Source organism: Barbus barbus (assembly GCF_936440315.1).
Source record: "Barbus barbus genome assembly, chromosome: 37".
Taxonomy (NCBI): domain Eukaryota; kingdom Metazoa; phylum Chordata; class Actinopteri; order Cypriniformes; family Cyprinidae; genus Barbus; species Barbus barbus.
Genome location: NC_136715.1, coordinates 21,300,595 through 21,316,005, shown reverse-complemented (window position 1 = coordinate 21,316,005; position 15,411 = coordinate 21,300,595). Strand labels below are relative to the sequence as shown.

At 36.5% G+C, this 15,411-nt stretch overlaps 3 protein-coding genes across 4 annotated transcripts in view; 2 read left to right on the top strand and 1 right to left on the bottom strand.

The window, feature by feature from the left end:
* Positions 1 to 353: 353 nt before the first annotated feature.
* spcs1 (signal peptidase complex subunit 1) lies at positions 354 to 2,050 on the top strand. Its single transcript, XM_079396541.1, has 4 exons — positions 354 to 483; positions 1,527 to 1,586; positions 1,672 to 1,758; positions 1,836 to 2,050. Exons 1-4 carry the CDS (start codon positions 448 to 450, stop codon positions 1,959 to 1,961), a joined length of 309 nt encoding a protein of 102 aa, XP_079252667.1. The 5' UTR covers positions 354 to 447; the 3' UTR covers positions 1,962 to 2,050.
* Positions 2,051 to 2,092: 42 nt separating this feature from the next.
* On the bottom strand, positions 2,093 to 13,379 carry nek4 (NIMA-related kinase 4). 2 transcript variants are annotated; one of them, XM_079396534.1, is made up of 16 exons: positions 13,091 to 13,379; positions 10,936 to 11,202; positions 10,659 to 10,856; positions 9,631 to 9,738; positions 9,356 to 9,510; positions 9,138 to 9,270; positions 8,440 to 9,054; positions 7,967 to 8,020; positions 7,530 to 7,673; positions 7,218 to 7,352; positions 5,848 to 5,914; positions 4,891 to 5,000; positions 4,330 to 4,421; positions 3,898 to 4,115; positions 3,024 to 3,157; positions 2,093 to 2,588 (listed from the first exon to the last, which is right to left on the bottom strand). In XM_079396534.1, exons 1-16 carry the CDS (start codon positions 13,175 to 13,177, stop codon positions 2,490 to 2,492), a joined length of 2,616 nt encoding a protein of 871 aa, XP_079252660.1. In that variant the 5' UTR covers positions 13,178 to 13,379; the 3' UTR covers positions 2,093 to 2,489. The 2 variants fall into 2 exon arrangements, with proteins under 2 accessions (XP_079252660.1, XP_079252661.1); XM_079396535.1 differs by lacking the exon at positions 7,967 to 8,020.
* Positions 13,380 to 14,777: 1,398 nt separating this feature from the next.
* Positions 14,778 to 15,411, top strand: part of camk1b (calcium/calmodulin-dependent protein kinase Ib) — a 49,125-nt gene continuing 48,491 nt past the window's right edge. The window contains exon 1 of the mRNA XM_079395888.1: positions 14,778 to 14,894. The gene's annotated coding sequence lies outside the window, so the exon portion shown is untranslated. The remainder of the gene's footprint in view (positions 14,895 to 15,411) is intronic.

Sequence of the window (15,411 nt, the reverse complement as noted above, 5' to 3'; positions counted from 1 at the left end):
AAAATGATACAGAAGATCATCCTTGAGTCTGTCCTGAATTCTTCCCGCTTATATGTGAGTGAGTCAGTAAGGAGTCAGTGGTTCCCTTTGAGTTACAGATCGGATCATTTCGGTGGCCGATGACGCATTTGAACATGCCCATAAATGGTCTGAAGCGTACGTCCATATTACTGCCTGGTTAAAAACATACATTCATTTTAATTTACAATCGCACAGAGACTGCTTTAAGTGCGTATTATCTTATTATTCAAGCCACAATTGCACTGAGATATTTAATATTCACTCAAAAGCCATATTTTCCACTGGGCTGCGTAGATAGCACGCATTTGAGCCCAGCGGTTGTTTGTGTGAGGGGTCCTGCGGATCTCTACGTACACACTTTCAAACAGGAAACCATCACTCTCTTCTCAATAATATTATCGAGCAGCTTTATTTTGTCATTTCAAAATGCTTTCAGCGTTTAAATCCATTCCGACACATATGGTAAGCCTATGTTTGCGATAAATTATTATTCATCTGCATGCATGTGTTTATAATGCGAGTTCGGTGGTGTTTACAGCTTCAACACACTGACATATGTTAGCAGCTAACGCATTAGCGACGGACCTGCTCATTTGAACTATATCAAATAAATCTTTTAGTACAATTTTGCTAATAACCAACACAGTTACATCAAATAGTTAGTGCTGGTATCAGAACCAAGTGTGCACTCCGCAAGTGAATGTGACAAGTATGATAAAATATTTATTATCAAAGATATTTATGACGTAATCCATAACATATATGTGACCCTGGACCACAGAACCAGTCATAAGTGACAATTTTTCAAAATTGAGATTTATACATCATCTGAAATCTGAATAAATAAGCTTTCCATTGATGTATTTGTTTGCTATTATAGGACCATATTTGGCTGAGATACAGTTATTTGAAAATCTGGAATCTGAGGGTGCAAAAACATCTAAATACTGAGAAAATTGCCTTTAAAGTCGTCCAAATGAAGTCCTTAGCAATGCATATTACTAATCAAAAATGAAGTTTTGATATATTTACAGTAGGACATTTACAACATATCTTAATGGAACATGATCTAATATCCTAATGATTTTTGGCATAAAAGAAAAATGATCATTTTGATCCATACAATGTATCTTTGGCTATTGCTACAAATATACCCCATCGACTTAAGACTGGTTTTGTGCTCCAGGGTCACATATTTGGCTGTTCTGTTGAGGCAGTTACTTTTTGCGGTTGAAATGTGATCTGGTATTTTACACTTTAATATCTGAAATGTCATTTGCAAGTTATACATTTATATGACTCTGCAACTTCAAAAAGCTCAAATTACCTAATTTTTAGTATTTCTAGCAAAACCTAAACCTGCATGGTCTTTACAGCTCTAAAGTTTCTAATACCAATAAGAAAGCAGAATGAGAATACGTTATTCATCTTAGATCAACATATATATAATTTACCACACAACCTTAAGCAACATGAATATTCATGTTTACGATGACTATTTGCAGGACTATAAAGGACAGAAACTTGCAGAGCAAATTTTCCAAGGAATCATTCTGGTGTCGGCGGTAAGTAAGACTGGCAGCACTTTTACTCTCACAGCCATCACAACATTGTCATTTCTGCTCTGCCTCATGTCTGCTTTCCCTGCAGGCGATCGGCTTCATATATGGCTTTAGTATTCAGCAGTTTGGGTGGACAGTTTACATAATGTTGGCTGGATTCGCAATATCGTGTTTGGTATGTCGTAAGACTACTCTTTGCTTAATGGTAAGTTAAAAGTTAGCAAAAAAAAAAAAATGTGTCTTGTTCTTCAGCTCACCCTGCCTCCATGGCCAGTGTACAGAAAAAATCCTTTGAACTGGCAGCCAGCTGTGCCTGAGACGTCTGGAGAAATTCGTGACAAACCTCAAGAGAGTCAGAAGAAGAAGAAGCACAAGTGATGGCACAGCAAAGCCATATATGAAAACCTATTCATTTTTGTCACTGTTTAAACATTGAATATGTAATAAAGAACTCTGTTTGGTACTTTTTTTGTGGCCGTTTTGTTTGGGTTGTCAGCAAAAGACACAACGGGGTTCCTAAAAATGTAATTTACTATAAATCATTCCTTATTGATTTACATTATTCGTAATATAAATATACAGTTCAGAAAATAAAAAAAGTTAACTATTTATATAACATCACTTTTGTGATTCAAGATTGCTATCTACACAGCATAGGTTCACATTTCCAAAAGAAAGTTGATGTCTGAAAATAATGCTTTTTGTGAAATTTAAAGGTGCATAATAACAGCATATTTTTTTTGCATATCTAGTGTTCAACTCACTTCTATCACTACACATTAAGAAAGCAACAGTGACTGTTGATAAAAGGCTTCAATGAAGTGCTTAAGAGCACAAATCAGTCTGCTGCCCACCAGCAGTAATGCATATCAGTGTTTGACAAGGGATCCCTCGTGTGCATCTGGCTCAGTCTTTGAATGCGACGTCCTCAAAGAACTTCAGCTGTTGGACTTTCATTGCATACTGCTTGTATTTTTCCTCCCCCATTAACTCTTGCAGTAGGTGCTGGATAGAAAAACAGAATAGAAATCAGTTAGTCTAACTGCTATTTAATTCTAAAAATGTTTTCATTATTTTCCATTAAAACAAAACAGTGTTCAAATATAAATACATCTCATTTAAATGTAACTATACTCTAAAATCAAAAGGTCTCATGTACTAAAAATAGTACAGAATAATATTTTATGTGCACAGGAGAACTCATGAAAAAACTTGATGGTTGTTTTTTCAACCTCTATTTTTTTTATGAATGAAAAATCCATTTCAATACAAAAGTTATTGAATCATAATTTATACATGCACAGATTTCACACACCGTTTTGTGCACAATATACACATTTAGTGAATGATTGTCTGGTACTGAAAAGTTATAATCTACAGCTTATTGGTATAGATTGTTATGTTTATTTCTAATGTAAAATGAGACTTTAGTTAACTTGCCTCTCTGTTCTCTTCATCCTCTTCCTGCATGATGTCCAGGACTCTGTCCAATAGCTTCACCCCGAGTCCTTTAACCACATCTGTACGCAAGTGCTCGATCACTCTTCTGACCTTTGCTGGACCCGTGCTGTCGTCTAAAAACACAAAATTAGGAACATGATGATGGATTCTGTCACCATACTACAACTTCAGAATTACTCTTTAAAAATAAAAAAGCAGCTTTAAATCGCATCTACTCAAAATATTTCAACAGTTTAATTTGCAGAAGAGTAAAGGTCCTTGCACACGGAGTCTGAAATGTTCATATGTGTTTTTTCGTATTTGTCATCCTTTCCTATCAAAATGCTTGCTACAGATGCGAAAACGCAGTGTGTAAACGTAATTGACACAACATGAGGTTGTATTTATTTTTTAGCGTGCAACAATTTCAGACTCAGTGTGCAATGACCTTGAAGTGCCTCTATTATGGGTAATGAAAGGTTCATATTTTGGTTTTGGGAGTCCCCAACAACAGGCTGACATGCATGCAAGGTCAAAAAACACTTTTATTGTCTTATAGTATGCATTTGCTCAACGATTAATTTTTCCAAACCACTCCTTTGCATGACACTAATCTGCGGTCCGATTGGTCGATTTCATTTCCATTTCATAATAAAAGCTGCAATGATTCATCAATGATTCAGAGTCAACTCTTTCTTTTGAGAGACAATAACTTTATACACGGAGCACTTTCAGATTTAAAACTTCGCAGGATGTTTTCATTCACTTAGAGCTGCGTTACACACTGCATGAAAGCTCATTTTCAAAAATCCATAATAGGGGCACTTTAAATGTTACAGGAAACAAAACAAAACATAAAACAACTAGTTATTACCTAATGGGAAGCCACTGATTTGGTAATCTCCCTGTCCCTCTCTGGATTTCCGATGAAGCATCAGGGTGTCCCTGTACTTCCTGTTTAGTTTGAACTCAGGCAGTGGAGTGGAGTGGCATCTTGACCCATCTGGCTCAAATGATATATCTCTGGCATCCATGTGTAAAGTTTGTGTCATCATTTGGACCAAGTCTTGCATCTCATTGGTCTCAAACTTTCTGTAAAAAAAGCAATTTCAGAAACAATGCAAAGAACAAATGCCAGCCGTCTTATTCAGATTTCTAAAAAACAGAATATTGGCAATACGGTTAACAGATTTACATGACAGATGCATAATCAGAATATGACAATTCTGGCTCACTTCAGAATTTTTACATGCATAAATGTGGTCAGTTATATCTCATTAGAGTACAAGTTAGTGGGAGGTCTCACCGCTCTCTGTAGTCGCCCTCTGAACGTTCAGTGGAGCTGGTGGAGGAACTACAATCATCTTCGTCAGACTGTCTCCATGAGCACTTCCTCTCCTGATACACAAAGAGAACCAAAATAGTTCAGGTAAGATCCCTTTTGACCAAGTAGCTGAGGTTATGTTATACAAGATGGCGAATGGATCCATAGAGCCTATCTTAAGGTTTACTGTGTTGAGATGGTCCAGTTTATTTATTAAAAGGGATAGTTCACCCACATATGACATTTCTCTCACCATTTACCCACCCTCGTGTGATTCCAAATCTGAGTGACTCGCTTTCTTCTGCAGAACGCAAAAGAAGATATTTTGAAAAATGTTATAAACCAAACAACACTGGAGTCCATCGACCATTATATGGACAAACAAAGAAACAGACAAAATATCTTCTTTTATGTTCCACAGAATAAAAAAAGAAGAGGTCATGTGAGTAAATGATGACAGAATTTTCTTACAAAAAATGGCCATACTCTAAGTGTATAGTGTTTGACAGAGCGTCCTGAGTCAGCGAGAAAGATCAGACATACCTTTCTTGTTTCCAAAGTTGTGCTGGCGGGTCTTGGGCAGTCTAGCTGGTCTGTCTGCTTACTGTCTAATGAGGGGACATCACAAGCCACCCTTTTGACAGCGGACACAGCTTCAAAGAAAAGAAAATAAGGAATCATATTCAATGAAACTGTACAAAATCTCCTTTCATCTGAATTGATGTATGCAGCACCTGTGGGCTTTGATCATAGTGGGCAGCTCTACAGCCTCTTATGCATTCTAATGGACACACGCACAAATGTCACGCTTTGATCCACCAAAATGGTTTTTAAGGGTGTTATCGCTCTTGAGGCCGTTTTAACAGAATGAAAGTCAGACCCCTTTTAAATGGACTAAAAAGTCAACAGTTTCAAATCTAACTGTTTATATGTCAAAGAATAGTGCAATATTAGAACATGGTCATACTGTGCATGTCTAAATGTATTCAGAATATTTATATTTAGTTTTGTATTAATAATTTGAATTATCTTTTATTGTTTTCATTTAAATTTTTGTTTAATTGTTATTTTACAATATGATATTGTCATTTTTATTAGTACTTTTTATTTTCCATGTTACTGCTTCTGTTTAATTTATTTTTATTTCACTTTCAGCTTTAGTTATTGTTCAGTTTTGGTTTTATTTATTACCAGTTAGTAATTTAGTGCTTCCGTGTAAACCTTCTTTAGACCGTTGCAAATGCAACATTTCTAAATATAATTTACAGTAGTTTTAGTTTCTCATCTAATATTTATATTTTATTTAATTCCAGCTTTATTTCAATGTACAAAAAATGTTTTAATATTTTTGTTATGGCCATGCAATGACCATATTAACTTGGTCATTGTTCTTGACCCTAAAAGTGTGTTCAGATCTTGTTTTGGTCCATTTCCATTTATGCTGTTGTATTTTGAACATTTCAAAATTCAATTTAATGGCATTCAGAGAAATCCACAAACCTTGTTGTCTGGAGTTCTCTTGTAATTGCTTCAGTCTTCTCCTTTCCCTGGCTGACAGTGGATGATTCTGTAAGTAATATTGAGTTCTGTCAACAACAGCAGCAGCATCAGATTACTGCATGTAGAGTATCTCACAGAAGTGAGGGGTGTACTCATGAGCTGCAGCACGGTGGCCAGGACCATACAGCAGTTTAACAGGACAGGCTCCACTCAGAACAGGCCTCGCCATGGTCAACCAAAGAAGTTTAGTGCACATGCTCAGCGTCATATCCAGAGGTTGTGTTTGGGAAATAGACATATGAGTGCTGCCAGCATTGCTGCAGAGGTTGAAGGGGTGGGGCATCAGCCTGTCTGTGCTCAGATCATACGCCACACACTGCATCAAATTGGTCTGCATGGCTGTCGTCCCAGAAGGAAGCCTCTTCTAAAGATGATGCACAAGAAAGCCTGCAAACAGTTTGCTGAAGACAAGCAGACTAAGGACATGGATTACTGGAACCATGTCCTGTGGTCTGATGAGACCAAGATAAACTTATTTGATTCAGATGGTGTCAAGCGTGTGTGGCGGCAACCAGGTGAGCAGTACAAAGACAAGTGTGTCTTGCCTACAGTCAAGCATGGTGGTGGGAGTGTCATGGACTGGGGCTGCATGAGTTCTGGGGAGCTACAGTTCATTGAGGGAACCATGAATGCCAACATGTACTGTGACATACTGAAGCAGAGACTGGGCCGCAGGGCAGTATTCCAACATGATAACGACCCCAAACACACCTCCAAGATGACCACTGCCTTGTTAAAGAAGCTGAGGGTAAAGGTGATGGACTGGCCAAGCATGTCTCTCCAGACCTAAACCCTATTGAGCATCTGTGGGGCATCCTCAAACGGAAGGTGGAGGAGCGCAAGGTCTCTAACATCCACCAGCTCTGTGATGTCGTCATGGAGGAGTGGAAGAGGACTCCAGTGGCAACCTGTGAAGCTCTGGTGAACTCCATGCCCAAGAGGGTTAAGACAGTGCTGGAAAATAATGGTTGCCACACAAAATATTGACACTTTGGGCCCAATTTGGACATTTTCACTTAGGGATGTACTCACTTTTGTGGCCAGCGGTTTAGACATTAATGGCTGTGTGTGGAGTTATTTTGAGGGGACAGTAAATTTACACTGTTATACAAGCTGTACACTCACTACTTTACACTGTAGCAAAGTGTCATTTCTTCAGTGTTGTGACATGAAAAGATATAATAAAATATTCACAAAATTGTGAGGGGTGTACTGACTTCTGTGAGAAACTGTATGTATCTGACATGCATTTTTATAGGGATATGCTGTATGCAGCTGTTTAATATAGTCTGTACAGTCTGTAATGTCACCTGCTGCTCTGTATTGTTCTTGGTAGAGGATGAGAGATTGGCAGGTCTGCTTTTCTCTGAGTGGCCTTTCTGTTCACTGTTTACTGATAGGATATCTTCTGGAAGAGGCGGCAGAGGTCTGGGCACTGCTTTGACCTAAACATACAAATGTTATAGTTAGAGCAAAAGACAATGATATCGATTAACTGAATTAATTCTGATTCATGTTGAGTATTTGATAAAAAACATTATTTAATATTTTAGTTATCACAGAGTACTAAAATGCAAGAGGAAAAAACAAACAAAAAACTGTGCAATGTCCACACTGCTCACTTGATGGCTGTTCTGGCCATCGAGGGACTTGTCTTTCTTCTTCTGCCTGCGCTGACGTGACATGGATGGTTCGGAGGAAGAGGGCTGAAGAACTGGTCTGCTTTGATCTGAGAGAGCTGAAGTGGACTCTGAATTGGATGGCTCCTAAAATGTTATTATAAATAAAGTTTAAACTGGTTTACATTTTATTTAATGGATTATATAAATATTTATAATAAAAATATTTAGTTAATATACAGTGTCAACAACAAAAACAATAAAATAATTTTTTGATTTAAGTAATTTGCATTTGAATGACCAATTAAAAAAAAAAAAAGTTTTAAATAAATAAATAAATATTTATAATAATATAAATAAATAAACTAGTTATTTGAACAAATAAACAAACTTTTATTTTTTTTAAATGAAAGTTTTACCAGATAAGTTAAATGTTTTACCATTAAAATGACAGGAATAGGCTTGAGTAGTTTCTCTGTGGAGTCTAAACTTCCCTGGAATATGAAGGACAACAAATACATTGTCTTCAGAGTAAAGAAAAGCACAATCAATCCAATAATAGAGACATTATATGTTGTTTTTCCAAACCCATATGAGTTTCTTTCTTATTTGGAATGCAAAAGGAGATATTTCAATGAATGTTGATTACCAAACAGTTTTGATGACATTTTTTATGGACAAAAACCATTATGATCCACAGAAGAAAGTAAGTCATAAGTTAACGACACAAGGTTAAGTAAAGGTAAAAATCATATTTTGAGTCAACTTTAACACTAAATCTTTATTTTAGCACAATTCATAATATATTTTGATGTCCATCAATGTTAGAGAGTCTTTTAGAGAACTTTAAGATTCGATTCGATTTAAAATTAGGCAAACTTTAGTTTTGATTGGTTCCATCACAGTAACATACCTCACTCTCCTCAGTTGAACTTCCAGGAGGAACATCCTTTAGGACACAAGCGTTGCTAAGATTATCATCAACAGTCTTTCTTTGGCTCTCCGACTTTATCTTAGCATTGTGATGTTGTTCCATAGGCTCGTGTGGGATGTCCTCCATCCCTGCCTCCTGCAGAAGCTTCATAGTGTCGTCTTTAAGGTCCATACTTGCATCAAGAGCCTTATTCTTGCTTAGCATCTTGGTTGGATCTGCAGGCTTGGGTGTAGTTGAGTTTTGAGATATCAGTCCATTCGCTGACATCTTATCCTCCGTTCTGCTGACACCTAATGCTTGGGTCATCAGAGGGTGTGTCTGAGCAGGACCAGGATCTTCTTTCTCCTCTTTCTCTCTCCTCTTGCTCACACATGGCAGCTTGTGGTTCTGATGGCTGCTCGGTGGTTTGGTTTTTCTCTGTTTTTGTTCCTGGGATTGGATTTCAATGTCTATATTGCTAATGGTTGCTGTAGATGGACCTGTTGAGTTAAGAATGTCCCGACTTGGAGATATAGGGGGCAAGTGTGGGTTAGGAAGCACTTTTTCCACTGCACCATTACAGGGTTTTTGTCGGTTCAAGTGGTTTTCTTCAACCTATGAAATGTGGAAAGCAAGAGATCATATCCATGCCTCACACAGAAGATCAGCAGACTTCTAGGATTCCCATTTCATCATACCTTTCTTCCTCTGGACTTTGATTCAGAGTTAAGACATTGTTGCTGAACGTCATGATTTGATTTGGCTGATGCATCAGATCCGGCACTGTTCGGTTTGCTGTTCGCTGCATTTTTCCGTGATTTGGCGGTTTTTCTGTTAGATCAGTAACAGGACAGACAATTTTAAACTATTTCAATATTTTAATTTCAACTTTAAAGACAGGAAAGAGTGGACATACTCTTTTGTGGCCTCCAGGAACATGGAGATCTGCTGTTTGATGTACGGCTGTCGGAGAATGTGTTTGACGTCTGGCCTGTCCTCTGGTTTCTTACACAGCATCCGCTTGATCAATTCTCCCAATTGGGGGTCAAACTTACTCGGCATTTGGGGCAACTGAACATTAAAAAATTTATTTAAAATGTTGGAAGAATGTTTTGAATGAACAGCTCTTTAGATTTAATGCATGCAAATATTTACAGTTCAGTGAAACAGATGACAAATATATGAATGTACCTTCCCTTCTACAATACGATACACAAGAGAGTTCATGTCTTTTGCGTTGAAAGCGTGTTTTAGAGTTGCCATTTCATACACGCAACATCCCAGGGCCCACACGTCTGACTGCAAACACAACCAAACATAAATAATGATTTATCTGAAACACTAAATATCTGAGTAAAAAGAGGCCAGGCCACCCCGAAATGAAAAAAAAAAAAATTTTGCAAACAGAAAATAAAGTCTGGTTCAGGACTATTAAGATTTTGGTCCTAAAAATGAAGAAATCCTCAGACATTTGAGAGTTTTTTTCTAATTCCAGTTATTCTCATTAATTAATTGTCATTACTATAAAACAGAATATTGCACAGTATTAAAGCAGCATAAAAACTGTACAAAAGTTTGAGGTCGGCTAGATTTTTTTCAATGATTTTAGCAAATGTCTCTTCTGCTCACCAAGGCTGCATTTATTTGAGCAAAAATACAGTAAAAACTGTAATATTGTGAAATATTATTGTAATTTAAAATCACTGTTTTCTGTTGTACTATATTTTAAAATATAATTTATTCCGGTGATTTAAAAGCTGAATTTCCAGCATCATTACTCCAGGCTTCAGTATCACATGATCCTTCAGAAATCATTTATATATGCTGATTTGCTGCTCAAGAAACAGTTCTAATTATTATCAATGTTGAAAATGATCAGTTGTGCTGCTTAATATTTTTGTGGACATAGTTACACATTTTCTAGGATGTTTTTGATGAGAATTGAGTTCAAAAGAAGTTGTTACAAAACATTTCTAATTTAAATAAATTTGCATTGCTAATAGTGGGAATTAGTACAGAAAATGTGTTTAATTGTCAAATAAAAACACCACCACAATATAAATTCCAAAAAGCACTGCCTGTTTTTGAGGTGAAAAATATAGCTGCAATATATTCTTGACAGGTTTTGTGACATAGCAAAAGTATTAAAAGTGATTTAGCCAAAATTGACATAGACAATGGCGCATACAATGATTATTGTAAGTCAGTCCATGCAGTACCTTGTAGTTGTAAGGTTTGTTAGAGAACAATTCTGGACTCATGTAGTAAGGTGTGCCAATCAGAGTGCTGGCCATGTCGTTCTGACTCTCCAGGACCCTCGCGATGCCCAGATCACCCACTTTGATTATATTGGTCTTGGTCAAGAAGATATTCTGTGTTTTAAGATCTCGATGCAGGATGTGCTTCTCATGTAAATACTAGGGATCAACAAAAATGCAAAAGCTTTATTAGTCAGCAAAAAACTCAGAAAGGACAGAAGGATGGCCATTGACTTACCTGGAGGGCCATGGCAATTTGAACAAACCACTCCACAACTTGTCTCTCAGGAAGCAGTTCTCCCTTCTGCTGTTTGAGTCTGTGGTACAGATCTCCTCCCTCACAGAATCCCATCACGATGTAAAGCTGACAGTCCTCACCTTCCCATGATTCTCGGTATGTGACGATGTTGGGATGCTTGAGCTGTGAGAGGAGCTGCGCTTCCTGCTCCGCGGCTCGGCGTTCGCGTCTGGAGGATGTTCTCAGGTTCAGCTTCTTGATCACATACTGCCAAAACCATACAAGATATATTGTGTTATAACTTTGCACATAAACAAAAGACATTAATTCTAGTGGAAAATGTCCAATGTCTCTAATGTTTCTTGTAAAGAAAGCATATCAGCAATCGTATGCACCATATCTCATGTCCATTATTTTCATTTTTGTTCAATAAAAAAATCACTGCACTCTACAGACTCAAGTTGCATAGATCCATAAAAACTGAAGTAGGTTTTTAGTAGTCATTCCGTGTCAGAGGTCCCGGCTCAAATTTTTGATTTTGCTAATATTTATTCTGAAGAAAGATAAATATGTATAGTGATGAAAGCCAAAATATGAAATGTCGTGGATGAAGATTTACTGAGTAATCCGCTATTTTGTAGAGGTGGGTCAAAATGGCAATTTCACCTGAGATTCAGAGCCAAATTACAGGGGGGTAAAAATGACTTAAGAAAGTTGGCAGCATCATAATTTTACTTTTACACAGAGATTGGTAGGTCTGTTAGTAAAATCTGTTGAATTTAGAAATCTTTGTTGCATTGTGTGCCAATGGTGACCATTCAAAAATGGGGAAAGAGCACTTTTCAAGTTTTTTCTCCAAAGTTTGCAGGCCTGTAACTCAAAGGCCCGGTTTCACAGACAGGGCTTAGACTAAGCCAGGATTAGGCCGTAGTTCAATTAGTACATTTAAGTCATTTTTATAAACATTCTTAGAAAAAAAACATAACTGGGGTGCATCTTGAGACAAAACAAAGGCCACTGATATATTTTAAGATCAATCAGTGCAAGTTTATTTCAATTGAAACAGCTCAGACTTGCATTTTAGTCTAGGACTAGGCTTAAGCATTGTCTGTGAAACTGGGGGATAAAGTATTAAAGATATCTCAATGCCCTTTTAGATATTGGGTCTTAACAAACTTCTCTTTTGGCATCTTCATTTTTAAGGCCTTATATGTTTCAGTTCCAGAGATAATGGAATTTCAATATGGCTTCAGGAGTAAATCAATTAATTGTACACATTTTCAGCGGTCAAAAACCAAATGTGGGTCATTTTGCAAAACTATGATCATTCTTTTCTTATAAAGAGGAATGTCTGAAGAACAAATAATGTTGAAACTAGAGATGCATCTTGTTTCCTTCTGTCAAAACAGCTGCATTGAACATACCCGTCTCAGTGCCATAAATACTCTTTTTCCAAAGTTTGTGTGCCTGTAACTCAAGAAGTATTAAAGATATCGCAATATTATGTTAGATTCTAGTTCTTAATAAACTTGTCTTTGGGAATCTTTATTTTCAAGGTTCTGTATCATTCAGTCCCAGAGATACGGGGACCTCAATGACCCCCCGTATTCAGACTGTCGAACAATATGAGTGGTTGAAAACCAAATGTTGGTCACTTTTTATTTATTTACTTTAGGGTATTTATCGTTTATCGTTTATTATCGTTTAAAATGTACATGTAATATCTCAATAAGAGGTCATAAAAATGCATATATGATCATTTTAATTCAAAATTTATAAAGAATACTTATAGTAATTGATCAAACATGCTATCAATAACATTAAAAACATACATTATATGTCTAAACAGGTTGATTTGATTTCTGTCTTTCATATTTGAACGTAAAGTTACATAATTATTCTGATGTGAAGCGTCCTACAGACTCATAATTTTCCTCTTATATTATAAGCTACTATAAATGTGTTATGCACAAGAAATATTAAACGCATCATAAAGTAATTAAACATTTCCTTAAATGTGCAAATACACACTTTTATAGAGGAAGCTAACTCTCAGCTGTAATATCAACAACCAGAAAGTCTTAAAAACAAGGCATTAGTTGAGTATAGCGTACAGGTCTGTGCACAAACTCAGATGCATGCACCACTCTGTTACCTGTTTACGGTCTGATTTGTGTCTGACCAGATTCACCTCCCCATAGCTCCCCTTCCCCACAACTCTCACGAATAAGTAACTGTCCATGTCTGTATCACATAGCGAGTGATGTTCAACCCTTCCGCAGAAGTTAAACTACAAGCAAGCGCGCTATACTCAATGCACCGACGGTGATTTGTCTGTTTCAAACTTGTTTAGGGTAACACGGGGCACAGGAAACAGCCGAGCACAGCTTCAGCGTCACCTGGCAACTGACCGCATTAACGCTGCAGGCTCCGGATTAATGTGTGCGCGCTTTCAGAACGGCGCCCTCTATCGGCGCAGCGACACACGACTAATTTATTTTTTATTTATGTCATAATAATTAACATCTACAAACATTTTTAGTCAGTCTTTGGTATGGGAAGTCTTATAAATATTAAAGTTGCATGCTAATAACCAGTGTAGCCCAAGTCAAACAATATTTTCACCAGTAGGTGGCGTAATGTTTTTATTCACTCACCAATAAAACCATCAGCCATAGTTAAACTTTGTATGAATTTTCAAACCAGTGCTGAGAATGAAGTATAAAAATGCATTTAAACTGCTGGGTGTATCCAAGAAATACAATGCTTATTTTATTAATTGCATCCATAATAAAATATTTTGTTTACATAATATATGTATGTGTGCTGTGTTTATTTATTATGTATATGTAAATACAAACACATCCATGTATATAAGAAAAATATGCTATATTATATATATGCTGTATGTGTAGTGTACGTGTATATATGCATAATAAATATACACATATATTATGTAAACAAAAACTTTTATTTTGGATGCGATTAATTATTTAACAGCACTAATTTTTAGAAGTGAAGTTAAAATGGTTGTTTTATTATTGATGTTTTGAAGTTTGTGTGGTGAGTTTCTGAACTCGATGTGGATTGCACTCCATTTATGATTTGTTCATTTTTTTAAATACCGAGGACCACAATGGAAATAAGCCGACAGTTTTGAAATGTGTATGAATTAGTCTTTATTGGACTTTTTTTATATATTATGTTTTAAATGTTGTCATTTTGGATTCAGTCAATTTAATGCATTTGTGCTTAATATAAGCAATTCATTCATTCATTCATTCATTCATTCATTCATTCATTCATTCATTCATTCAGTTAGTTTATATATATATATATATATATATATATATATATATAAACTTTGAACTGTGTAATAAATAAATAAATAAATACATGCATACAGAAAGAAAGCTAGAAATGTTTCTTGAGCAGCAAATCAGCATATTAAAATGATTTCTGAAAGATCACGTGACACTGAAGACTGGAGTAATGATGCTGAAAACATCACTGAAAAAAGCGCATTTTAAAATAGAAAACAGCTAGTTTAAATTGTTAGAGCATTTCACAATATCACTGTTGTGAATTGTGTGTTTAAACTGTAAGCTGTATTTACTTTTATATGAGCGGAAAGAAGTCGAGGGAGAGAGTTTTTTTAAGCAAATTTGCCCATCAGCACATCCTGAGCTCTTAGGAATAAGGATATCAGATAAAGCCAGCTATAAAATCTAATTCTAGGAACACCGATTAGTACAGACATAACCCCGCCCCCAATACCTGAGAGTCAGCGTTCTCTTTCATCTGATTGGCGCAGAGCAGCAGAGGCGCTGTGACGTCAGAGCGCGCTGAGACTGGGTCAGCCGGAGGAAGCAGCAGCAGTCAGATCCGCGAGACCAGTGCGAGCGCAACGCGTTCAGATTACAGCTAGAGACGCGCCTCTGCACCTCTGCGATACACAGGTACCGACATCCACTGCATTTTAAAGCTGTGTATAACACGAAATGTTGAGGCTAGGCGTGCATGATCGATAACAGCTGCTGTGTTCCGCAGCCATTTAAAAGCTTTTAGTAGCATGCAATGTTGGTCTTATGTATTGATATCATGTATTGTGTATGTATGCATGTTTATAATGCTGCACTATTAATAACTATGCACTTGCAAATGCAGGCTAGTCCCACAGATTAAGAGCTTACAGTCTGTTTTAGTTTGTATTAGCTGGTTGTCTCCACATGACTTTATGAAGGGTTAGTTATCTCACTCAATCAGAGGATGTGGTCAACCACTCCTATAGGTCTCTGAATGCACTGAAACTTTGACAGATGATGGTTTGATAGTAGGCTATATAATGGATGGACTGCATATGACAAACAATATATCTATTTTTTTTATGTTGTCATTATGATGCATCAATTTATTATTTTCAGATATATGTAAAAATTAATTTTTATGTTGTATTAAAAACTCTGCCAGTTTAAA

What these genes read in the sequence shown, in the direction of transcription:
- nek4 (XM_079396534.1), bottom strand. Translation starts at nt 13,177, where the DNA reads ATGGACAGTTACTTATTCGTGAGAGTTGTGGGGAAGGGGAGCTATGGG. An exon ending in CAAAGTCCAGAGGAAGAAAG is followed by an intron (nt 9,055 to 9,137) that starts GTATGATGAAAT and finishes CACATTTCATAG; the next exon opens with GTTGAAGAAAACCACTTGAA. An exon ending in GAGGGCGACTACAGAGAGCG is followed by an intron (nt 4,116 to 4,329) that starts GTGAGACCTCCC and finishes CTTTTTTTACAG; the next exon opens with AAAGTTTGAGACCAATGAGA.
- spcs1 (XM_079396541.1), top strand. Translation starts at nt 448, where the DNA reads ATGCTTTCAGCGTTTAAATCCATTCCGACACATATG. An exon ending in GAATCATTCTGGTGTCGGCG is followed by an intron (nt 1,587 to 1,671) that starts GTAAGTAAGACT and finishes CTTTCCCTGCAG; the next exon opens with GCGATCGGCTTCATATATGG. An exon ending in GATTCGCAATATCGTGTTTG is followed by an intron (nt 1,759 to 1,835) that starts GTATGTCGTAAG and finishes CTTGTTCTTCAG; the next exon opens with CTCACCCTGCCTCCATGGCC.